The sequence below is a fragment of the Protopterus annectens genome, chromosome 3.part1 (assembly GCF_019279795.1).
Source record: "Protopterus annectens isolate FY-2018-M chromosome 3.part1, PAN1.0, whole genome shotgun sequence".
Taxonomy (NCBI): Eukaryota; Metazoa; Chordata; order Ceratodontiformes; family Protopteridae; genus Protopterus; species Protopterus annectens.
Window position 1 is genome coordinate 1,500,448,703 of NC_056732.1, and position 27,045 is coordinate 1,500,475,747.

The 27,045-nt window shown below is 39.4% G+C and overlaps 1 protein-coding gene across 1 annotated transcript in view; it reads right to left on the minus strand.

The window, feature by feature from the left end:
* Positions 1-24,104, minus strand: part of CHPF2 (chondroitin polymerizing factor 2) — a 730,161-nt gene extending 706,057 nt beyond the window's left edge. Inside the window, exon 1 of the mRNA XM_044067571.1 lies at positions 23,103-24,104. Within this exon, the coding sequence (XP_043923506.1) occupies positions 23,103-23,368 (266 nt within the window). The 5' untranslated portion in view covers positions 23,369-24,104. The remainder of the gene's footprint in view (positions 1-23,102) is intronic.
* Between the last annotated feature and the right edge of the window lie 2,941 nt (positions 24,105-27,045).

A 27,045-nucleotide genomic window follows, 5' to 3' on the forward strand; every position in this document is an offset into this window, starting at 1 on the left:
ACTCTGGCTAACAAAGTTTGCAGATGACTGGATATTCTACAAAAAGGCCTTACAGAAACAGATGCCTAGTGCCAGAGCCATGGGCTCAAGCTTAATGCCAAAAAATGTATAGTTATCCCCTTTGGAAAAAAACATGTACCCATGAATTACCACAAAGGTGGCAGGACGCTAAACATCGAAAGTGTGATGAGAGACTTAGGGACACAGGTGGACAGTGGTCTCACTTTCAATAACCACATCACCACAACAGTCAGGAAATCCTTCTATGTGGCACACCTCATCACTAAGGGCTTTTCATCCAGAAAAAAAGGAGGTCATTGTCCCACTGTACTCATCCCTCATTAGACCCATTATAGAGTATAATGTCCCGTTTAGTATGTACCTCACAAGACATCTGCAACAGCTGGAAAGGCCACAGAAATACCTCACTAAAAGAATCACAGGCCTAAAGCAGATGCTGACCGTCTAAAAAAACTCCAGCTATACTCTGAGGCATACTGTCTACTCAGAGGCGATCTCTGCTTAACATACAAGGCCATGTCAAACCCTGAGCTGTTGGACATGCTCCACTTAAAGAAATCCCAATCCCTCAGTGCCACACGCTCCAGGGATCTACACCTTGTCATCACAATGAACAAAACATGCTGGAGGGATAGGTTCCTGACCCAGAGACTCCCCATACTCTGGAATAGACTGCCCATACATGTCAAGCAGAGCGCCTCATTGGCCCTCTTCAATAGGAACCTTAATGATTGGATGGGAGATAGGAAATTCACCCCGGGGATCATGTCAGTCACCCTGCTAGACAGGGGCCCAGAGAAGTAAATATTGTGGGAAGAAATATCCAGGGAATTGGGAATTGTTATGGCTAGGCTTGCATAGGCCCTAGGGCCGATAGCCTAGTACCAACCTATGAACCATAGGATAACCACCTTTAGAAAACATATTCAGGAGTGTATCACATTCATCCCTAAAATGATCCTCCATTGTGGTCATTCGGGCCACCCTCACTAACTGTCCCTTAACTACTGCTCGTTTTTGTTTATACAGGTGACAGCTGGCAAAATGCAACAATATAATTGAATAAGTGGGTTTTCTATATAGCCGTGAAGTATATCGACCCAATTCATAATTTTTCTCAATCAATACATCTAAATAGGCCATTCTATCCTGATCATACAAGTGAGTGAATGTTAAAAAAATTGTACTTTAATTTAATAAATTCCAGCAATGTATCTTCCCCCTCCTTCCATATAATAAATATGTTGTCCAAATATCACAGATAGAGAACTTGAAGGAATTATTACAATTGAAAGAAAAAATGGAGGCTAATAATCCTAGACTAAACTCATTTAACATAGCGAGACACTTTGTAAAAAGCAATGGAGATCTTGCTTTCTCCATTGCTTTTTTCAAAACTGTCTCGCTATGTTAAATGGGTTTAACATAGTGAGACAGCTTTAAAAAAAGCAAAGGAGATTCTCCGTTGCTTTTTTTTAAAGCTGTCTCGCTATGTTAAACTCCTTTAACATAGCAAGACACTTTGTAAAAAGCAACGGAGATCTTGCTTTCTCTATTGCTTTTGCCCACAGCTCTGATGTACTGCGTAAGCATACGCATTCGCAGTACATCAGAACTGCCGCAGAATACCAGACAGCTGTGGAAGGGCAGCAAGGAGGCATTATACAATGCCATTATTTAAGAAAAGTAATTTTTTTATTAAATAATGTAATTGTATAATAGCAATAACCCACTTCTGGGTGTGGGTAATGCTGGATTTACCCACAGTTGTCTTTATTTGGCCACTCGGGCTTCGCCCTCGTGACCAAACCACACCAACCGTGGATAAATCCAGCATTACCCACACCCAGGCATGGGTTATTGCTATATTAACACACACCCTGGAGGGCATTATTGCGCTTAGAGAATGGGCTCTCTGTAAAATTGTGGTAGTTTACTTATTCATTTTTTAAATACTATTTTATTTTTTTAAATATATTTTTGATGTAAAATAGTTCCTCCACCTAATGCTTCATACTTGTTGTAGTATATGTTAATGGTGTTGGAGGAAGCATTTTACATCCAAAATATAACACTTTAAAAAAAAAATCCAGGTATTCACTTTATATTTTTGGTTCCTTACACCTAAAGCGTTTGGTTTATTGGCAGTCATTAGAGACAGAAGTTACTAAATAAGAACATGCATTTCAGTTTCAAAGTTTTATTTCCTTCAGAAAATTCATGCTAACACAAACCCTTTTATTTAAGTAAGTTTGTAATTGTATAAGAGCAATAATTAAAATCTGTTCTTATTTTTGAGCATTTGCTCCCTTTTATTTTAGAGTTTATCCAGATTTCTTCAGCTGAAGGGTCTAGCAGTATACATACCTCTTTGCTGCTGCCAGTGGTAGGTCTCACACTCACCTCTGTTTCAGAAAATGCATGCTAGCATAAATCATTTAAAATATGTTCCTGTTTTGAGGCTTTGTCCCGTTTATTTTAGGCTTATCCAGATACCTTGATCTAAGGCATACCCGTCAACTGCATATATTTTTGCAGAATGTCCACATTTTTGCCTCATATTTTCGGTCTGGTCCTCATAAGTGTGTTAGTGCTTAGCAAACGTAAAATAATGACGGCCGTTCCATTTTCTCAGTTCGAGCTCCATGGTGGCTTGATATACCATGAAGTGGTGGGGGTCCCCTTCATATGGTCGACATTTCACAATGTCGAAACCCATATGGCAGAGACCATATGATCGACATTTGAAATGTCGACCATGGGGAGCCGGCATCTCTGAACAGTGCGGAATGGAAAGATTTCCATTTCCGCACTTTAGTGCAATCTCGGAGTTAGTACAGTAAAGTTACGGGTGGGGCAGAGGCCCCACTGGGGGTGCAGGGGGGCATATCCCCCCTGCTAGCATCTTTAAAGGTGTTTTTTTTTTTTGTGGTTTACTTGTATGTTCAACATTTCAAATGTCGATCATATGGTCTCGGCCATATGGGTTTCGGCATTGTGAAAAATAGATCATATCAAATAGACCCAGTGGAGGACACATTTTTCAGTGAGCATTACTTGTACATAAATACCTTGCTGGAGAACTTTCATTCTCCAATCAAGATACTGATGTACAGGTTGCCTATTGTCTAATGTAAAGCAACTAGAATCCAACACAACCAGCGACTCAGACAATAAATATATAAATATACAGTTATGTTCAAGTGAAAGGTACCAAAAGTGAGATGGGCTGGATAAGATTGTTAGTAAGGTGTGTAGTGCTTGGCATACAGTGTAACAGTATAGATGTGAAAAAAATAATAAATCACCATCTATTGGTAGTTTTCAGGGAGAAAACTACAGATGTGTGAATCACCTCTATGACAGAGCTATCATACACGCAGTTTTTATGTTATACCATACAGAATTAATGACGAAAAGAAAACATTTGAAATCATTTGCACATCTCTGAAAATGAAGATGCTGTAAAATGATAATTCAACTGTTTACTACAGTGCAATAGAAAGTGTGTTAGACTGATTTTTGAAATTTGTTAATTCCACAGAGGAGCACTTCATTTTGCCTTCTGTCCATAATTCTCAGCTGTCCCACATAAAGGTTTTGAACTTCTGATAAATAACTGAGAATCGCAGTCAGTCAATAATGCTAGACAGAGTTTCATGCTTCCTGCTGTTCAGAAAATGCATGCTGATAAAAGTTAGGTGCAGGTTTTGTACATCAGAATGGAATATACACAATTATCAAGTGAGGACATAACCCTATTCAGGATAAGCATATATGTGGAATACACGAAGTGCAAAACTTGGCCTCCGTAATCAATAATTGTTGTCAAATGCTTTTTCTACATCGACATGTCTCGCGGAAATCACGGATAGAAGAAATACTCTCCCTATGCAATTTTTATTAGATGCACATTTCTTACTATTACAGCATTTTACATCCCTAGAATTACTGGAATATGAAATCAAAGCACTGTCTTCAATGGCACGTGCAGAGATGAGCTGAAATTCGACTGACACCTGGTTAACTCTGGCTGCTGACCAGATCTGATGCTTTCGGTTTTTGCAGTCAAGCCAGTTTCAAATGTTTTCTGTGTCTGAAGCCATTCTTAGCAGTTAGATCATTTAACACCTTTATTAACTGGATGGGGAGAATGACATTCCAGGTATTTTCAGCACCATTATTAACCAGGTATGCAAGCTGATGTTCCCATGCTGTTTGTAACAAAGACTTGAGCCATAAGTGCAAGGTACAAATAACAGGAATGGAAAAAATCACAAAAAACAAACAATGCAAAAACTCATTACACAAAAGCATTTTATTGACAAATCATGTACTGCTTTCTTAACACAATGTGCCATCAAGGTGGGGGGGGTGGACATGGAACACAATGAGGCAGACAGAACAAGATTAGATATGGTAAATGAAATAGTAAGTTGCTACAAAAGAAAAGATTGCAGAAAAGAAGGTAGATGTTTACAAAATAATTAAATGTTTACATTTAGGCCATTTCAATGTGTTAGAACAGAAAAAGGAAAGGTTTTACTGTAAGCCCATAAGATAAGTAATGCTCAAGAGAAACACAGTCTGCACTTGAAAGAAAGCACAAGATAGCCTGTCACCTTCAAAGGATAGGAGGTGTCTGCAAAATGAAACTGGTGAAATTTAATACATTTTATTGATAACTTATGTTTTACTGTCAGGTGAAAGAAATAAATGGATTTTTTTTAATAAAATGGAAAATGTTTTTTGGAATATATTTTATGTTATAATCTTACATTGGTATTTACTGTTTTAAATGCATCTGTTTTCCAATAGCTACTGTAAATCTTTTATATGTGCCTTTAAATGTTTATTGTGTATAGTCACCTGGCCAGGGTAGTGGCTGAAAAGGGCCTTGTACCAGTCCACCATTCCAGTTTATATTAAGCAGAACAAAGTTATTAAATATCTACATATGAAGAATATTTATATTCGGTAATGAAATCTGTATAATATTACTTTAAAGTCCTTTCTTTATACATCTAATGCCCATTGAGTAGCATCCAACTGAAACACTACCCTCTCTATGGTGGAATATTTCTATGCAGCATTGCTTAATTTCTGACCCATACAACTCAGTGGGTAATCCTCATCTTAAATATCTTGGAACAACACTGCTCCCAACTCTCTCTGTCATGTATCCAGATCCATGGTAAATTCTTCAGTAAAATCAGGAGTCACTAGCTCTGCTTCGGCATTTGTCATTCTTTCTAGCTCACTAGGTGATTTACATGCCTCAAGACATGAAACATAATGCAATTATACATCACTTATAATCTACCCAATCATTGGCAGCCAAACATAACATAGCTCATTCAAATTCTGCCTTCTTTTAAACCTTATTCCTCATCTGTATGTATTGCTCCCACAATTCCCCCTTTTCCCTTATATAATTTGCTCCTACCCTTTCTTAAATATCTCACTTCTAGTTGTATATCCCTTACTATATTAGTTACTTCTAGTAAAGTTGGTTTAGACTTTGATTTCCATTTTCTAATAATTGCTTTTTTAGCAGCCATTATAATTAAACTCAGCAAGGTCTAGGCAATTCCGATTTTGTACCATAGCTGAGAAAAAATATTTCCCTAGTTACACCAATTTGCCCACCCACTATCTCTGATAGAGCTGTCTGCAGGAAATCTTTAAAGTCTGCCAACTCATTACACTCACAGAAAATATGTTCTCAATTACCTCTTTCTTCCCCATCACACTTCCAACATTTGCTATTTCCCTAGTTACACCAATTTGCCCACCCACTATCTCTGATAGAGCTGTCTGCAGGAAATCTTTAAAGTCTGCCAACTCATTACACTCACAGAAAATATGTTCCCAATTACCTCTTTCTTCCCCATCACACTTCCAACATTTGCTGTCTACCTGAGGAAAAATTCTCTGGAGTCTACTTGGAGTATAAAAATATCTATGTAAACATTTCCAAGCAAACATTCTAAATTCTGTAGATGTTGTTGCATATTTGGGAAACAAACGTACCTCCCCCATTGTTTCTTTGTGAATTGCTTATCCATTCTCTCTTCCCAATACTTTCTAACCTCCTCTGATTGGTTATTGTGCAATATTTTATATGCTCTACTAATTATTCCTTTTTTAACAGCAGCTAAGAGACGATGGTACCTTAATCAGTGCCTTTCATTTTGTCAGGTCTGTCAAAAGGATAAGCAATTGTTAAAAAAAATGTTCAAATTTTCTGTACTATCTAGTTAGTCCAAGAAAAGCTTTCACCTGTGCTTTAGTGAAGAGTACGTCATTTTACGATCTCGGTTTATTCTAATTGTGGTTTTACTATCCCCTCTCCTATAAGGTATCCCAGAAATTTGGCTTCTATTAGCCCAATTTACTCATTTAGCAGTCACAGTCGAGCCTGCCTGTCTTATACATTTTGCCACCACCTGCTCCTTTGGCAAGTGAGATTCCAGGTCTTCTAAATGGATGAAGACATCATCTACATGTGCAGCAGAATATCAGGAGTTAGGCTTCAGTATTCGATCCATTAGTCTCTGAAATGTGGTTGGAGTTTTACATCGGCCATATAGTAGCACTGTGTAATGTAACAAATAATCATGGGGTAGGAAAAGCTATTTTTTCATTGGCACAGGGAGAAGCTGTATCTGGCACTAGCAGGCACTACCATACCTCCCAGCCGTCAAGATTTTTGCGTCCTATTTTTGGTCTGTTCCTCACAAAATTTGTGACTTTCTGGATTTCAGTGACATGAAAGTGAGAACTGAATTCACTAAATAATGACAGGCATTTGAGCTTCAGACTTCATATTATTCAGAAAATGTATGGTGACACAAGACCTTTTATTCTAACAACTAAGTTTGTAAGAGCAATATTTAAAGTTTGTCCCCATTATCGGGGCTTTGTCCACATTTTTTGCTCTAAGAGTTTGAGAGCCATAGGCACTACCTAATTACCAAAGGCAAGCAAATGAACTGCAAGGAACAAAAAGGTATTTCCTTCAACATTCCAAATCTAGCTGCTGCCCTTACTAAATCCAAATGTATTTGTTACTCAAATTCTACATCTGTACCTGACCACATTTTTCTAATTAGTGGCAAGAGTTACCACCTACAACAATGCATAATGGCAAGGACAGCATGTCATGCTCCTCAAAAGTTCTAACTAAAAAATAACTTCAGACTCAACTGACTCCATAAGCTTACAGTATGCATTTCACACATTTCTGTTTCTTACTACACCTATGGAAACTAAAGCACAGTAAGTCAGACTAGACAGCTCACTTACAGCTGCACATGAGTGTGTGTGCGGGTGTGAAATATATATACATATATATACATATATATATATATATATATATATATATATATACATATATACATATATACATATATACACATATACACACACAATTATACACACACACACACACACACACACACCCACACCCACACACACACTAACTATGGTTTAACTCACCTCATGTGCAAAAATGGGAACAAGGAGTTGTGGCTGTATCTACAGCTAAATGAATGGTTGGTCCATTAACTCCGACTACAGTGACGTCTTCCTCTATGTTTCTCAGCCTATCATCCAGCTGTTTGGAAGTTCCATTACTTGTCCTGCAGACATCTTGCCATTTCCACATAATGGGTGCAACCCCTCCACCATGAAAGAAAGAAAAACATCCTCACCAGAAATGGAAGATCACTTGCTTATCAAGCAGATTCATACAGCAAAACTAGCAATATTCAGTAGTGCTGCTGTATATGGCCCTTGCAAGTCTAAGCAGGTGGCCATCTTTTCCTTGCCAGTCAGTGGCTTTTTCTCTTCCTTGAGATGCAGCACTTATCTGCTGTTCCATGCTCTGCAATATGTAGAGTACAGCCATGAATGGATCACATCTGTGTGACACAGCTGCACATCTGCTGGCTTCTTAGCATGATGCTTTTCAGGTAAACAGCATATTCTTTCTATCCATCTCTGGACAGCTTGTAGATGACCAGAGTGCATCCAGGGCTACCTGTATTGCAGATAGTCATCCTGTCTCTGTATGTGCACATCAACACTTGGCAAGTGCTTTCAGAGTATTTCAGCTACAGAGATCACGCACATCAGCACGGGATAAGTGCAATACATGTATTTCAGCTACAGAGATTGCACACATCAGGCCTGGATTAGTGCTAGATCACTCACATCAGCACTAGGTAGTCATCATTTTTCTGCTAGAAAGGTATGGATGACTGTTTAGAAGTACTAGTACAATTAAATGCATACACAACCACATACAGCTGTTTCTGTATTAAGAATCCTGGCATCACAGAAATATTTGCAGCAAGTTACAGACAAGAGGGGGTGAATTTTCTGGTACATATGGCCATCACTCCAAAAACTACTTAAAAACAAGATTAAAATACAGTTATTGCTTCTTGTGTCACATCAGTCCTCTCATCATTTCTATCCCACATTCTTGAGAATTTGACATATTTTTTTCCCAGGAAATTTCCTCACCAGTATTCTCAGAGTATAAATCATATTAACTTCTACAACAGACAATTTTTTTATTAGACTGCATGCAATGCTCTATACTCAGGAGCCTTAATGAATGCAGACTTGGCTTTCCAAGACGACTTTTACTTCCTTTTTGTGATGCAAAATGAATCTGTGCCCATCTGCAACTACTAATGTATTGCATACATTACAACATCTGCAAAACAAATAAAAAATACATTCAAATTACTCTACACAACTCCTTACTCAGAGGCCATCTGGAGCACATTGACCCAGTCTTAAGTTGTAGGTTAAAACTGAAGTAATTAGGATAGCACCACTACTGCAAAACAAAATGAATTATGAATATAGTGGGTTTGTCATACTACAGCTCACAGATGTAGAAGCAAATGATCCGTGACTTAGTATACCTTCTAAAATAATCAGTACATAAATCTGGTGCAACCTATGATCCGCAAAATGAGCAACTGTAAATTATTACCCGCAGGTGTTGTTAAATGCAAATAAGGCATATACCTAGAACTATACAATAATAATAATGCACATTCACATATTGACTCCCTTCTTCCATACATCAAACACATAATTATATTACTACTCGCAACCAAAAAAATTTCAACCCCATAACCTTCATTGACTCCCTTAAAGCAATAAATTGGAACATCCTAAAAACTCTACCTTTAGATAATGCTGTTGCCCACTTCAACTCAACCTTCTTAAAACCTTCTTAAAACTTCTTGACTTCCATGCTCCTTTACGGACTAAGAGAATAAAAACCAAAACTGCCCCTTGGCTAACCAAAAATATTCTAGTAACCATAAAATGCAGAGATAAAGTCTGGGCACTTTCCCAAAAAATAGGTCTCCCCTACATCAAAATGAATATAAAACACTTAGAAATAAAGTAAAAAAGCTTATTATCACTGACCGACAAAACTACTTCTCCATACTCCAAAACAACAACAAAACAAACCCACAGAAATTCTGGAAAGGAGTCACTACCCTTATCAGTCCTGACAAAACAGACAACCCCAGCAGAGACCCTAATGCTCCTGACATAGACTTAGCTACACAATTTAACTCTTTTTTTCATTAATTCTATTTCTAAATTAACCTCAACATTCTCTGACAACATCACTCCCTCCACCTCTCCCTCACCTTCCTCTTTTAACACTTTTACCTCTACTCCGACAACTTCACTCTCTTCTTCTCCACCATCACGATCCTGTAATACCCTCTCTTCCCCTCCCTCTCCTTTTTCTCTAAAACCTATACCCATATCCACCATAAAAAAACTCCTTCAGAAACTTAAGCCATGCTCCAATGCCCCAGACAACATCCCATCACACTTTCTTAGTATAGCTGCAGAAGCCATTGCCTACCCCATTAGTATACTAATCAACCACTCTATCCAAGAAAGTATAGTACCTCAAATCTGGAAAAAGGCTTTTATCACACCCTTACATGAAGGTGGTAATAATAACAACACTACTAATTTCCATCCCATAGCTATCTTACCTCCCATTTCTAAACTCCTAGAAAAATGTATCCAACTACAACTCCTACCATATCTCTTAGACAATCACCTATTAACTCCAACACAGCACGGTTTTAGACCTGGTCATAGCACTATGACAGCCCTCCTCTCCTTCCTGGAAACCATAAATAAAGCCCGAGACTCTGGACACATTGTCTCTACCTTCCTACTTGACCTCTCTAAAGCCTTTGACACTATCTCTCACAAACTTCTTCTAACTAAACTCTCTTAGCTCAACCTATCTTCTTCCGCTTTGAACTGGTTCTCCAGTTACTTATCTAATAGATATCAATCAGTCAAATGGAAAAAGGCCACCTCCTCTTTCCTTGCTACCCCAACTGGAGTTCCCCAAGGTTTCATACTAGGTCCTCTGATCTTCAATATATTCATAAATGACTTCCGTAATTCTATCCCTTTCTTAAATATAATTCAATATGCAAATGATTCAACTATTATCTGCTCTACAACATCCCTCCCTATGCTGCAAAAGCTAACACAAGACGCAGTCTCAATCACAGAACAATGGATGAAAAAAAAAATCACCTAGCACTAAATGCCTCTAAAACCAAATTAATGGTATTCACTCCCTCCAAAATCACCTCTAAAAATACAAACACTTTTTCTACCACTAGTCATAACAACACATCTCTGGAATTTGTGTCAGAGACAAAATTACTTGGGGTCCAAATTGATAATAAGCTTAAATTCAACTCCCACCTACAACTAAATACCAAAAAAACATAAAAAATTAGGCATTCTCTACCGACAAAATCATTACCTCATACCATCCACTAAAATCACTCTCGCTACCTCATTTCTTATCCCCTCCCTTCTCTATGGAGCCCCACTCTTAACTAACCTTCACTCTTCCCTTAAAACACAACTTTCCTCATGCTACAACAAAACTGCCAAATTCGCTACTAGCCACAAATCATCTAGCCACCACTGTTCTCTCCACAAACTAAAATGGCTAGAACTATCCAATCATCTCAACTACACTCAACTGACTCTTGTACATTTTCAACCCCTTACTGTGTCCATCCCTATCCTCTGCCTTTAAAATGCACCTACCTAACAGAGTACTAAGATCTAACAACCAAAACCTAATAGAAATATACAAACCAACATGTCCCTCTGGAAAAAATCTCCTATACTATGGTCTAGCTCGTCTCTGGAACTCTACCACCATCCATTCGTACCATCTCCAACCACTTTACATTCAAAAAATCTCTCCACTCTCACCTATCATCCCAGTGGGAATGCTCCTGTTCTCATCCATCATAATCTATTCTAGCAAAATTTTTCTCCTCCTTTCTGGCAACTGCCTATACTGCCTCTCCTAACTCACGCATTCTTCTGCTAGTACTAACTAAACATTCTCTCAAAACTGTATCATAATGTCATATTTTCATGCTTCCTAAAAGTTCATGACCTCTCAGTACTTGTATTATAACGTTTCTTTTCTAAGTATGAATTTTCTATAACAATCATCACCAGTCTGTACTACTTATAACATCAAGCTCCAAGCTGTAACACTTGTAATTATTGTATTTTAACCAAAAACCTATTTGCAACCTTGTTTCTAGAACTACATTAATTGTAATGTCATACTCTAAGCTGCATCACTTGTAAATATTGTAATTTTAATGTTTAACCTATTGTAACCTTGTTAATGGAGCTTTTCTCCCCAGGACTCCATTGAAAACGGGTTCATCTTGGCCCAATGGACTATCCTGGTAAACCAACTGCAAATAAATAAATACATTTCTTCATATCCTCTGCATCTTGCTCTGTCACACCACCCACCTGCATGCCTTCTCTCACAGCATCCATAAACCTTATCTTAGGCCTTCCTCTTTTCCTCTTACCTGGCAGCTCCATCCTTACCATCCATCTCTCAATATACCTAGCATCTCTCCTCAGCATATTTCCAAACCAACGCAATCTCACCTCTCTGGCTTTGCCTCCAAACCATCCAACCTGAGCTGACCCTCTAATATACTGATTTCTAATCTTGTCCATCCTCGTCACACCTAATGCAAATCTTAACATCTTTAAACTCTGCCACCTCCATCTCTGACTTATGTCTTTTCGTCAATGCCACCGTCTCTAAACCATATAACATAGCTGATCTCACTACCCTCTTGTAGACCTTCCGTTTCATTCTTACTGGTACCCATCTGTCACAAATCACTTGTGACACTCTTCTTCACCCATTCCACCCTGCCTGTACTCTCTTCTTCACCTCTCTTCCACACTCACCATTACTCTGAACTGTTGATCCCATGTATTTAAACTCTTCCACCTTCACCAACTCTACTCCCTGCATCCTCACCATTCCTATATCCTCCCTCTCATTCACACACACATATTCTGTCTTAGTCCTGCTGATCTTCATTCCTCTCCTCTTGAGAGCATATCTCCACCTCTCCAGCATCTCCTCAACCTGTTCTCTACTCTCATGACAGATCACAATGTCATCTGCAAAGATCATAATCCACTGGGACTCCTGTCTGAGCTCGTCTGTCAACCTGTCCATTTCCATTGCAAATAATAAAGGACTCAGAGCTGATCCTTGATGTAATCCCACCTCCACTTTGAACGCATCCATCACTCCTACCGTAGACATCACCACTGTCACACTACCCTCATACATATCCTGTACCACTCTTACAAACTACTCTGCCACTCCTGACTTCCTCATACAATACCACAACTCCCCTCTAGGCACTCTGTCATATGCCCTCTCTCCACACAGATACAATGGAACTCCCTCTAACCTTCTCTAACTCTTCTCCATCAACACTCACAGGGCAAACATTGCATCTGTAGTGCTCTTTCCCGACATGAAACCATACTGCTGCTAACTAATCATCACCTCCCTTCTTAACCTAGCTTTCACTACTCTCTCATACCTTCATGCTGTGGCTGATCTATTCTATCCCTCTGTAGTTACTACAGCTCTGCACATCACCCTTATTCTTAAAAATCAGTACCAAAAACACTTCTCCACTCCTCAGGCATCCTCTCACTTTCCAATATTTCATTACACAATCTGGTTAAAAACTCCACTGCCATCTCTCCTAAACACCTCCATGCTTCCACAGGTATGTCTTCTGGACCAACAGCCTTTCCATTCTTTACCCTCTTCATAACTGCCCTTACTTCCTCCTTGCTAATCCTTTGCACTTTCTGATTCACTATCTCCACATCATTCAACCTGCTCTCTCATTCTCTTCCTTCTGCACATCTTTCCCAGCTCAGTCCCTCTGTCTAGCCAATCGGTACAGGTTCTTTTCTCCCTCCTTAGTGTCCAACCTCTCTTACAACTCTTCATACGCCTTATTCTTAGCCACCTCTCTCTTCACCATACGCCTCATCTCCTTATACTCCTTTCTTCATCTCTCTGACAATCCCACTTCTTCGTCAGCCTCTTTCTCTGTATACGCTCCTGTACTTCCTCGTTCCACCACCATCAACCTCACCCAGTAATAATAACAATAAATTATTTTAGCTCGGCTGTGTGTGGGTGAAACACAATTATCATCAAGTGTTAGATGCACTGATGGGGATGTTTGTGGGTAATGGGGTAAAGCATGGTACTGTTCAACATGGGGGAAGAGAGGAATCTTAATTTACAAACCATGCACGATTTTTCTGCCAGATGCTGTTCATGCAGAAGCTTAAGATACAAGCCAAAAGTTTCAGCAATTGTTCCTTAAAAATGTAAAAAAAAAAAAAGCTACCTAATGCAGCAAGCTAGGCAGTACTTCACATACACAAGTCTCTGTACACTGTGTACAAAGCAAGTCAATGGAAGCAAAAACTACAGCTCAGGCTTCCTGTATTCATCTAACATGCTAACGGTGTGAAGATAAGCTAATTAGAAAAACAAATTAAAAAAGAAAACGTGCCTTTGTGTACAGAAGCATTTTCAGGTGGACATAACCAGTAAACAGCAGACACATATAAAGGAGAAAAATGGCACAGCAAGTGAAATTAAAACCTCATGCTGGTCAGAAGGTAGATCTAGAAAGGGGGCTATGTGAATAAAGCGCAAACAAGGAATTAAAGCAACACATTTCTGCAATAAAAAGGAGCTAATTGCTGATCATATACAAAATGACAGATTCTATTTACCTAACAGTTAGTATGAAGTGATTTTTGCACACTACAAGCAGCTAATCTGTGAATTACAGAATGACTTGTATAGAATGCTTGAGCAAAGGTAATACAAATTATTTTTTGCAAAACAAAGAGCTAATCAGTGTAACTAAAACCATGAAAATTATTTCAATACCAAGAACTTTCTACAAAACATGGAGAACTGTCCAATGATTTTACAGAGAATTTATATGTAGTGACTTTGTGTACTATAAAGGCCTAAATAACCAACACAATGCAAGTGCCTGAAAAAAATGGAAGCAAACTTCAGATGAAAAGACACAGTGGAAATGTTAATGCCAGCCATCTTACTGAGAGAGTAAACCAACACGTTCAGAGCTGCTTACTGTAAAAAGCTTAGGATGTTGAGCATTTTGCCAACACCAGAAAACCTACTGTGAAAAAAAAAATAAAGCTAGACAAGCTGCAAACCAATTTAAACTCGTATCCATTTATAAACGCGGGACTTTTCATTTTCAGAGTGGAAGCCGAAGAAAAATCAGAAGTGGGAGTTTGTCTAAATATATGGCAATAATGTGCAAATTAAGACAATACTGAAGTTTGAAATGTTGCTGCCTGATGAACCCATCCATCCATATCCCCCTTTCCCCATTTTTTCGCATGGATTCGGAGTGTCACTTCAACAGTAACAATCATCTAGAGTCTAGAGCCCAGATTCAGATCGCTGGGTATCTTGTCCTGCTGTGGTTGTACTTCCATACCATACACACTCTGAATATATACCAAAAACAGACAATGTTACTGGACAAGATGCTAAATATTGCAATATGTATGCAATGAGCGTCTGTAAGAGATGCATCTGAACTGCAGCAAAAGGAGATAGACTGCACAGCTAGTGAGATGGCTGTCACACCCATTAAAATCAACCAACCACGTTTAAACAAGCATAGGGAAGTATGTACATGTAAACAGTGATACGGCATCACTGAAAATGAAAAGTAACACTGATCTAAAAACAAGATTACTTTACACGTTTGGAAGTTGGAACCATATATTATGACAAAAAGTGGCTGCAAATACATGTGGACATCCTCAAAGCAATAGGGTAAAGCTAAAAACGAAACGTGGTAGAAGGACAACACCTTCTATGACTTCTAACACTTTTAACATGAAAATGCCCTCAAAAATATTAACATAAAGCTAGCAAGGTTACTACAAATGTAAGGAGAAAAGTTGTCTCTGTGGCAGAGAAAGATAAAACCCTGACTGTAGCCCAGAAATCCTGGGTTTAAATAGCAGGCCTAGGACCTGGAAAAGTAGAATGGGACTGAGCAGTCAATACCAACTCCTCCATCTTGTGGGGTGGGATGCCATTCTGTGACTGAGCAGTCAATACCAACTCCTCCATCTTGTGGGGTAGGATGCCAGTCTGGGACTGAGCAGTCAATACAAACTCCTCCATTTTGTGGGATGGGATGCCAGTCTGATACCAGCAGGTGGAGGCCTGAAGTGCATAAACTCGGCAGACAAATCAAAAGTGAATAAATAACAAAAAGCTAAAAAGAAGCAGACAAGTAATAATGACAGTAAAATACAAGTGACATACACTAGTCTTGTATGTTCAGAATAGGCAGTCTAGCACTTTCTAGCAATAAAAGGAATGGTATTCCACTACAACACACAAAAAAACAACAATTGCCATCAAAAAATGGCAACCACAAGGTCCCACCTAAGTGAAACTGCTGGCAGACATCTAACAGGTTCTGCTAATTGAACAGGTACAACCAAGGGGATAAAGAACAGGACTGAAGAAGAAAGTTAAAGTTGTAAATGTCATAAGGCATGTAGAGTGCCATAGAAACCCTAGCTCAAGGAAGTGCAACAGTTGCACAGGTTGGAAAGTTCTGGAAAACAGTGCAAGGTGGAATACAGTGAGTGGGCTACACTCATAGTTCCAGTGCTAAAAATAAGACTCCTACAGGAAGCATGAGTATTTGTGAAGACCTTAAAAGTTATCATTAATCCAATGTTCTCTACATGCTCTTTCGATTATTAATAACTGAAGACATTTTATACATTAGTGTATGTAAATACATATAAACGTGTGCACACATGCACACACACTATATACATCGCATATAATTTTACGTATATATTTATATATAAATACATACATTAAACATATTCACGAGTATGGGTACATACATACAAACACACCATATTGTTTTCCATCTATGTAAAACTGCATACAAACACACCATATTGTTTTCTATCCGTGTAGAACTGCATGCCACTGCGTTGAATATATATACATAAGCACACACTAACTGGGTAAGTGAGCAGTCTAAAACTTCTTTCAATGCTGACCATGGCCACAAGAGTAACTGCAACATACTTATAGAAAATTTTGTGTAATCAGTCAACTAGCATGCATTTGAAAGGCAACAGGAAACCAGACTGCCCAGAGAAAATCCATGCCACCGTAGGGATAGCATGCAAATCTCCACAGAGCCAGTAACTGGAAATCAGAATTACACCAGGACTCTGAAGACGCGAGACACGGGCAAACATTTGTCAATGAGTAACTTGGCATATTCTTTCCTGGGGACAGAAGTGGGAGAATCTTAAAAGCAATTCTTGATCATTAAAATCTGTAATGCTCTGGTGTAGTACCTACACCAGGCATTTGGCAAAATACAAAGGTCAAGTACTGCAAGTAATTCAAATAAACAAATGCAACCTTGATCACTTCTTAACAAAACCAACTTACTGTATCCTGCATACACAGGTAGGAAAGATTACTTTTAGGTTTATTAAAAAGGAACTCGATTGTAGGAAGGCAAGGTGACAATTTTCCCAACTAGTGCAAGACTATGTTGAATACTCTACACAAAGGGCATTTAGGAACTGTAAAAAAAAAAAAAAAAAAAAAATCAAGTTACATGATTTATTAAGTAACATTTTTACAGTGATGTAACTGAATCCAGGTTTCATTTTTTTTTTTTAACTTTATTACAAGTATCCCAGGCTGTGGCTAAAATGATTTGTTTGGACCAGTCCACTACCAGGTTTAAAAACTTCAATAAATATGTTTTGTATGGTGCCAATGTGCTGCCAAGTAAACCAAAATTCAAGTCAGGAGTTGTCTGAATGTTAGACTAACCAAAAATGTATCAAACACACCTACACTCTGAGGAGTTGTTGTTTTGTGTCTTTCGACATTTCCCAGTTTGGGGTCGCCACAGAGGAACTCCGGTCCGCAAATAATTGGCAGTAGATTTTTACGTACCGAGTTGCCAGCTCTGACACACAACCTTCAACGAAGGTACGCCCATTCACGTATGTCTCCACACAGAAGACGCTTTAGCTGAGAATCGAACGGCATAACATCTTACTGTGAGGCGACAACGCTACCGCAGCACCACCACCGTAGTACCTACACCCCGAGGAGTAAATGTCAGAAATATGAAAGGCACACCCATGTTGATGTCAACAAAACCATTTATGGAGTCTGTGTTTCTAACCATCATAAACACATTTCAAGGGACAGAAACTTCATGTGTGAAATCAACCACTTATGAAAAGTACATTTTGAGTATTAAAGCAAGGGTTACAACAAATGGTGTGCCATAACAGATCTGTAGTGACAATGAACACATTTTATTTCAGAATCTTCATAAAACAAAATGGCACCAAGCACTTAATATCTGATTCCCATTTTTCATCTGTAAATGAGTAAGCATAGAAAGACTTGTTCCAATGTTCAACAATTTGATATCCTCTTTTGGCTGTCTAGTACCTACCCTCAAGAAACCATTATTCTAGGAGACTTATACATCGACTGGAATATTTGTTCCTCAGAATCTCCGACCATCCATGTAAATCTATACAGATTTACTCAGATCATAGCCTCTCCTACTAGGATCAGTAAACGTAACAACAAAGATAGTATCCTATATTGGATACTCACCAAAAGCCATCCCCACATGTACAGGGCCGGTACCCGACCTGAAGACATAAGTGACCATTTTCTTACTTATATAATCAGGCATAAGACTGACATCCCCCACCAACCTACTTACAAAATAATTAGAAACAACAAAAACTTAAACGCTAATTTCCAAAATGAACTCAAAGCATGTAATTGAGCAGTCCTAAAACATCTAACACTTGAAAAAGCTGTAATATATAGCAACACCAAATTCCTAGCCATCCTTAATACCCATGCACCTGCACGTTCTATAAGAACTAAAGCAAAAGTTGTTCCAAGGCTTTCAAAAGAAACCAGACAAATGAGCTTACTTAGAAACAAAACTTGGACCACTTGGCGTACCACAAAATCCCCCTTAGATCAACTTAGATTTAGACAACTAAGAAACAGCACTAAAAATCTACCACCCTATATATAAAAAAAAAAAAAAAAAAAAAACTTGTATTGCCGCTTACAACAGAAGCATCAAAACAATTCGCAAAAGTTTTGGGCAGGCATAAATAAACTTATTCAGCCAGACAATGCACAACTCCTACCCCCTCGGCTACCATCCAAAAACTTCGGAAGATGTTGCCAATTCCTTTAATAGTTTCTCCACAGAAACTATCCAGTCACTAGCTAACCAACTATCTCCGAGTTGCCCAAGTCCTAACGCCGCTGCACCTAGTTCTCAACTCCCCTTTAACTTTCAACCAGTTTCCACATCACTTATCCATGCCCTAATCAAGAAACTAAAATGTACCACCCTTGTAACAGACCTCCTCCCAGCTGAGTATCTAAAAAAAAGCTGCGGATGCCATAGAATACCCAATCTCTATCCTGATCAATAGAACTATATCAGAAGCCACTATCCCCTCCATCTGGAAGGCATCCCATGTTATTCCACTCCACAAAAAGGGGCAGCTCCACTGAAATGTCAAATGACAGACCTATAGCTATTTTATCACCCCTGGCTAAAATTATAAAGAAGTGTATCCATAAACAACTCCTGAGCCATCTCATTCAGCACAATCTCCTGGCTAACTCACAGCATGGTTTCAGACCATTTCACAGTACAGCCACGGCCCTCCTGTCCTTCTCCAATGTTATTAATCAAAACCGAAACAATAAGCTTTCTTCTGCCCTCTTTCTTGATCTCTCCAAAGCTTTTGACATGGTTAACCACCAACTACTCATACACACACTTAAAACTATGGTTCAAATATTAGCTGAGTGGGTAGACAACAGGCTGTACTATGGCAGAACAAACTATCTTCCCTTCTACCTATCACCCTTGGGGTCCCCCAGGGGTCTATATTAGGACCCCTATTAATTAACTCTCTTTATCAATGACCTGTACATAGTCTTCCCAACAGCCACCTGCATTCAATATGTGGATGACTCCACTTTGATTTGCTCTGCCACCTCCCCTTTAAGTCTGTAAACTCTATTCCAAAATATTTTTAATACTGTCGAAAATTGACTCTGTAATCGACATCTCCTATTAAATCCTAACAAAATGAAACTACTGCTTTTCTCCCCATTCATAAAGCCTCTGCACCAACCTTTACTATAAAATCTAACAATGGCACTATCATTGTCCCAGATCCCTGTACCAAACTCTTAGGTGTAACAGATGATAATAACCTCAAGTTTGATATGCCTTGGTTCAGCAATGTATTGACATTAGTCTTACCATATTTATGCTTAGTTTCTTGCCATACTACATGAAAATTTCCATATATGTGTTGTATTGTATTTCCATCCTTTCTGTATATTCCTTTATTGCATGTTATGTAATTACTTCAGAAGTATGCATACTTAAAATGTGATCTGTGTTTATCTTTCTTCTTACTATTTTTTTTACTTAAAAACATTTTTTTTTTGGGGGGGGGGGTTCTCCTCGGGTCTCTGCTGAAAAAGGACTTCTAAGAACCCAAACAGACTAACCCAGCTAACAAATGTAAAAATAAATACATAATAAATATTAATCAAACTATTAAAAAAGTCAATAAAAAACTTGGCTCACTATACAAGATCAAACTTTTCCTCACTCCACTAGCGAGAACGGTAATTGCCCGTACACATCTACTTTCCACCCTCTTTTATGCATTCCCTCTCTTCACAAACTTGAGTAAGTCTGACCTTAATAAACTCTCTAGCTGCTTTAATCATATTGCTAGATTTGCCACTGGAGCAGCATAAAGAACACACCACTGTCCAAACCTAACAAATCTAGGGTGGCTAGAATTGCCTATCCAGCTTCAGTACAATCAGCTAATAGTAGCACATAAAATTTTCTACCAACCGGAAAACACACCTGTACTTACAAAAATTATCACTCCTTACAGCAACCTCAAGACACTTCACTCATTCATCTAATTACTAGTCCAACCCCTTAAAAGCAACAACTCATCTGGAGACTCTCTATATACCAACTCTGTTGGCAAAATATGGAACTCACTTCCTGCTGAGCTTACTTCAGAACCCGTTCTAACCCAATTAAAAAAAAACAGTACTTTGAAAGATAATGGCTGTGTCCTTGCCCTAATCCTGACTAACTGACAATAAAAACATGTGCTAAAGGGATCTTTTGGCCACCCCTACATTGCTTCCTAATTGTTACTCTATAACAAATCATATTTATATATGACAGAAAGAATAACTTTTATCCTATGTATTGTATTTGTAACAGTGCTTTAACTTGTTTAATGTAACCATTTTTCTGTATGTATGTATGGAGCTTTTCTCCCCAGGCCTCCGCTGAAAATGGATAGGTATTCAGTCGGACTATCCCAGACAATAAATGTAAAATAAATAAAATTAAAGCCATAAACCCAGATAGGCAACTTCCTTTCTGCATATGAAAATACAGATACAACAATGTATGGTGCAACACCAGCAATATTTTAAGGTTATGCATGAACATATTAAAATTCAGCGTTCAGGAAGAAGTAAACAGCAAGCAAATAATTTGACACTAATGAGTTGCACCACAGGTTTTATCATTCTGTCACCTTCAGAATTAAAACAAAATACTCAAACTGTAAAAATGGGAACAACATAGATGGTAAAACGTGTTACTATGCAACTATAAAACTGAACATGACAAGTATGTCAAACTGCCTTGAGAAAACAGCCCTGATGTGCATATTTTATGTGGGAGGTAGAAAATGATGATGTCATGCAGACCAGATCTGAAGTTTTCGGCTACAGGAAAGCAAGCAGACCACTGGAAGGCTGTTGGATTTTGATATCGCAACAGACTGCTAATATTGTAGTCAAAAACAAAAAAAAAGCATATCCAAGGTCATACGCCAAGAAGGATGGATAACCAGATTCATATGCAAAAAGTAAGGGAAGCTGAACTTCCTAATCAAAGAGTACAGATGAATAAAAACATAAACCAAGTAGGATGGATGACAAGTACCAAAACACAATAAAACTGGATGGCCAATACCACATCTCAAATGTGAACAACTTCAGTGCAAGTGCTACTAAGCCCCAAAAGGAGAACTCTGCTATGGTTAAGTCACCTGGACTTTAAGAAATTACAATCTCAAGCACAAAAAACATATACACACATTATCCATAGCCTATGACGAGCCTCCACTGAGAATGAATTTCAAAGAGAACAAACAGTAGAAAGAAAATAAACAGAGAAAAAATACACTGCAAATGAAAATGTACAAAGCAAATCAAAGGGCTGTCCTACATATTAACATATGCATCTTTCAGAATCTAACCAAATGTTAATACTTTATAGCATTCGTCTTTCCAGCCACAGATCCAAAATAGAAAATATGTAATATGGTAATCATTACTATGCACATATCCAAGTATATCATTATATGTGCAGTAGTGTACAATTCATAAAGGAAATAAATGGAAACACATGGGTACCTGGGCATGCATCAAGTCAGTCATTTATTTATCGACATCTGATGTTGTTTTGTCATTTCATATATTAAATTATGGCATACAAATTAATTTTAAGGAGTCCAACAGTCTGTCCAGCATAAGGACATCAACTATCTCAAAGTTCCAACATAAAGATGAAATGATTAGGGTACAAATAAGCCTGCAAAACAATATAATATATTCCTGTTAATTTGTCAATTAAAGGCTTTAAGACTTCTAATGTACTAATTTCAGTATGTGCTGCATTTCTAATCTCAAAATTAAAATATATGCTTTAGAAAACTGCAGAAAACTGCAACACACAAACTAAATTAAAATTATGGCTAGAAAGTTCTGTTTTCTGTTCATAGACTCATATGATCTCTCTCCCTGTCCCATTTCATAATAAAAATGCACACATCCCCTGCAAAAGTTTTCCCACACATGGATTTCTATTCATTTATAAGAAAGATGTGTTTAGCTGCATGTTCTAGTCATTCTTTTGGACCATTGTTTCTATAATTCATAATGCTTCTGATAACAGAAAAAAGTGCTTAGCTGTGCACAAAGAATGCACATGGCTACATTCCTGAAATAAATACATACATACACACATACCTACATAAAATCAAACCACAACTTAAGCGTTCTGACACTTTCCATTAGACTTGTAATGTCAAATTTGATAAGCGCTTTAGTGACTAATTAACTACAATATCTATAACGTCTGCATCGTTTTGTTTTTTTCCCAAAAACATTTTTATTTTGTTTTCATTATAAACCTACATAAATCTACATATAACACATACAATAAAACAATAGCAAAACTATTTACAATCCATGATAAACAATCATTTTATCCATGAATAGTTATCAGTATTTGACTATATCGTTTTACAGTATAGATCAACCCAAAGGATTATGAATGCATATTCATATAAACATACATTAACAAAAGGTACATCACTTTTCCGTAATTTTTTATTTTTTTTTGGGGGGGGGGGTAAAAACGTCTTACCTGAGCACCTTTTTATGGAGTCTATTCGGATCTTTCTTGTATGGTATAATTCTAGGCTGAAAGTCGTCACTATGACGGTCCTTCTTTACTCCTGCAGCCCCTGCGTTCGAGTTGCTTTCATCTCCCACCAGCCCCAAGCAAGCATCTTCTGCATCACTAACTTGGCTCCATGAAACACGAAGTAAGCTAAGACTGCATCCTAAAGAGATACCCAGGATAAGAGGCAGAGCTGGGCGACAAATCGATAGCAAGGAAGCGAGACGCATGACTACAGGTAGGGAAAACTATCACTGTCTTGAAATAAACTAGCCAGGGTCCCTCTTGTCAAAGAAAAAATAAAAATGCCTAAGCCAGTACCAACCACATAACACAGCACTAAGTGTTCTTGTGCTTCAACAAATTGCAGGCATACAGTTTTAAGTAATCCTAGTTAATATTTCTACTTCTTGGCTGAAGCCCCTACTACATCTGAATAAGGGTGCTCCAATGAATAAAATAGAGGTGAGATCCCATTTAGAATATTAGACCAGCAACCTCAAATAGGTACTACACAAAACACGTTCCGACTGATTTAAAGAAACTCAAATGACTGGCCGACATCTGCGACATCATTCTGAAAGGAAATTGTTTTCGCAGTGAAAAGTTATTCAAGACACGGTGACGGGTGTACAAATAAAGCCCAAATCAGCTCCAAGCCTGCTCTACCTTCTGCCCCATCTCCTTTGAAAGAACAGTAATAAATCCGTGCTAAGACAGTCTTCTTACACACATATGTGAACATTCACTAGGCTGGCCCCAGTGCCACTCGGCAAGACAGCCGATGCCAGAAGTCCCACGCTGCAAACATTGTCAGAACTATTTAACACACGCCACCTTCTTCAGCCTCGACAGCGTACTTCCTCTAACTCTGACAGTTCTGAAATGCCGTCAAAATCCTTTCTCCACAACGCACAGCTGAAGCATATACCTTGACTCGGCCCGAGAAGTGTACATTCACGCCCACTTTGTTAATTACATCCCATTTTTTGTGAGATAGTAGCACGCGTCATCTATAGATCCGCCCACGGTGTTGTCTTTCTCCAAATTCCTGTTAACGCCTCTTTTTCAGTCTTGTTTTTGTTCCCTGTACAATAAAAAGCTTTGCTTCTGCGTTCCTAACAATATTTTAGTCACTAGCAGAGTTGTCCCATTCTAATATGTCTTTGGGCAGCTTCAAATAAAACTATGAAAGTTTCCTTAACTAATAGAGAAGTAACTAACTACAGTAGTACATTAGTTAATAACTGCAGTCACAGTAAGTATTATTCAGAGACATCGCTGGGTTAACTGCAACATTTAATGTTAAGTTGTCTATCTCGCCTTCGTTCTTGCTGGTTGGGCCATCTTCTATAGATCGAGCCTTATCCCATGATGCCTAGCGCTAGCTACCCAGATCTCGTTTGCCGCTTCAGCTGCGAGGTGCCGTTTTTCTGGCTCAGGCTTGTGTAAAGTTTCTTTATAGAACTTCTTTACTAGAAATAGTCCTTTTCCTAGGGATTTTTGTTAGTTATTAGTGATATATTTGTTGTGTTGGTAAGTGTGTATTTGTAGATTCCTTCCCGTCCTTTTAGAACTCGTTTAATTTAGAGAGTTCTCCACCTCCCCCCCCCCCCTTTTCTCCTTATTCCTGTCAGGTTAGCCATTTAAGTTAGAGGCTTTCCTTCTGTCTTCTTTACAGACTAGCCGTTTGAGTTAGAGGCTTTCCTATTTAAAAAAAAAAAAAAACTTTAGCTTTAGTCTGTACTGCACTGTGTTTTTCTCCTTAATTTAATTTGTTTGATAGCTTTTGTTATATTTTTCTGTTACAGGATGTCCAAAGAATCCAAGGTGTCTGGGTTCAAGAAGTGTGAATCATGCTGTCAGAAAATGTCGCTGACAGATGGGCACACTTCTTGCATCTATTGTTTAGGCGCTATGCACCTGCAGGACTCTTGTTCTATCTGCCATGCATTTAGTCCAAGAGTTCTGCAGGAGCGTAAGAATAAGCTTATTCTTGGGAGCCTTTTAAAGCCCCAGGATTCACCGGCCAAGACTCAGCCTGTGAAATCCCCTAAACCTACCAAATCGTTGGCTCCAAGTTCGGAGCCATCTTTGGTTCATTCTTTACCTGCTACTTCAGTTCCGGCTGGAACCGATAAGACTATCTCCCCGTCGGCTCCATCAGACACTTCCGAGCCTTCGCAGAGCCACAAGAAGCTGAGGTCCCCTTCTCTGGAATCGATACACTTGGCTCCTCGGTCTCCCCTGTTGCAAAGCGAGCGCAGTCACAGATCTTCTCACTCCTCTCGATCCTCTAGGCTCTCGGATCATGACATGGAGAGAGTGGTCAGTAGGTTGCTAAAGTCGCAGGCATTTGCCAAAATGTTGTCCAGCCCTCCTCAACAGGTGTCAGCTCTGTCCACTTCTATCCATGTTCCTCCTCCAACTCCATTGAGCTCGGTGCAGGAGTTCATTGGGGTTTGAGTAGTGGAACCATCAGCACCGATAACTTTATCTCCTTCGGTTCCGTCGTCAACTCTGATTCCCTCGATGGTGCCATCCATCCAGGGATCTGGGTGCCGGGGCTCTCTCATCGGCTCCGAGGTGGTGAGTGGCATTGGACCCTTGTCTGACCCCATTCTCCCTCTCAGAGCTTCGGTGCAGGTGAGCTCAGCTCCTACATCGGCCTCGGAGCCATCTCCCTCGGTGCAGAGAGGGATTCTGATTTCCTCAGAACCGGAGCCTTCTCGGCATCGTGGCAGGGATGCCTTCAATGTCATGAGGAGTGTGCTGGCCTCTGAGTTAGCTCCACTATCGGCCCCACCAGCTCCGTCCCCTGTAGTGCCTGTGCCAACCTCTGCTCCTCCTCCAGACCCCAAGCGTGGGGAACAGGTGCTCCAGGGCACCCCATTGGGAGTTTCCTCTTCTTCCGAGGCCTCCCCTGAACATTCAGAGGAGCCCCCTCATAAGAAGAAGTGCAAGAGGAAGCACATTGACTCCCCTGAGTTTGTCACTTCGGATACAGTCTTAGATGATTCGGAAGGGTCCCCGAGATCCCCCTCTGAAGATGTTTCCTTTTTGGACATCCTCAAAATGCTTAAGCAGAGGAGGAACTGGAATCCCCTAGCCCCTACTGAGGATGAGTCTGTATTCCTGGATGCGTTCGGTTCCTGACCATCCACCTCCTGGGTTTCTCCGCCTTTCGATCCACTTATGTCCGTGGTGGCTCGAAAGGCTTCGTCAGCCCCAGATACAGTGGAACCAACTCCGAGGCAACCTGGCAAGTTCATCACAGCACCCCATGATAAGCAGTTCCTTACCAAAGGTGTTCCTGTTGATGCCATGGTGGTAGCAGCAGCCACCAAAAAAGAGTTAGCGGAAACCTCTTCATCTGTCCATCCTCCTAACAAGGAGTCTAGGACCATGGACAGATATGGGAAGTGAATGTTTGCTTCAGCGACCTTTTCCATGAGGTCACTGAACTACATATGCCATTTTACCCGGCTTCAGAGGGATCTCCTTAAAGAGCTCGGAGATACCCTTCAAGATCCATCAGCTGAGGGGGCTCAAGCTAAAGTGGCTTCCCAGCTGGTGACCCTTAATTCTGTAGTCAACTCCTCCATGAGGCTGATCTCTTATGCAGCCGATGGTGCGAGTAGAGCCGCAGGTACGGGCGTGGCCCTTAGGAGACATGCATGGATGCGGCTGTGTAACTTTGCAGAACCCTTTAGAGTGTCATTCACCAACACCTCCTTTGATGGTTCCTTTCTTTTTGGACCACAGGTGAAAGACACCTTGACTAGGTGTGAGCAAGAAGGCAAGACTCTCTCTGCCATGGGAGTCCGTTTTTCCACTCCTTCCAGACCATACCTCAAGGGTCAGAAGAGTGGTAAAATGTGGTTCTGAAAATCCCAGGGAGCCTCGC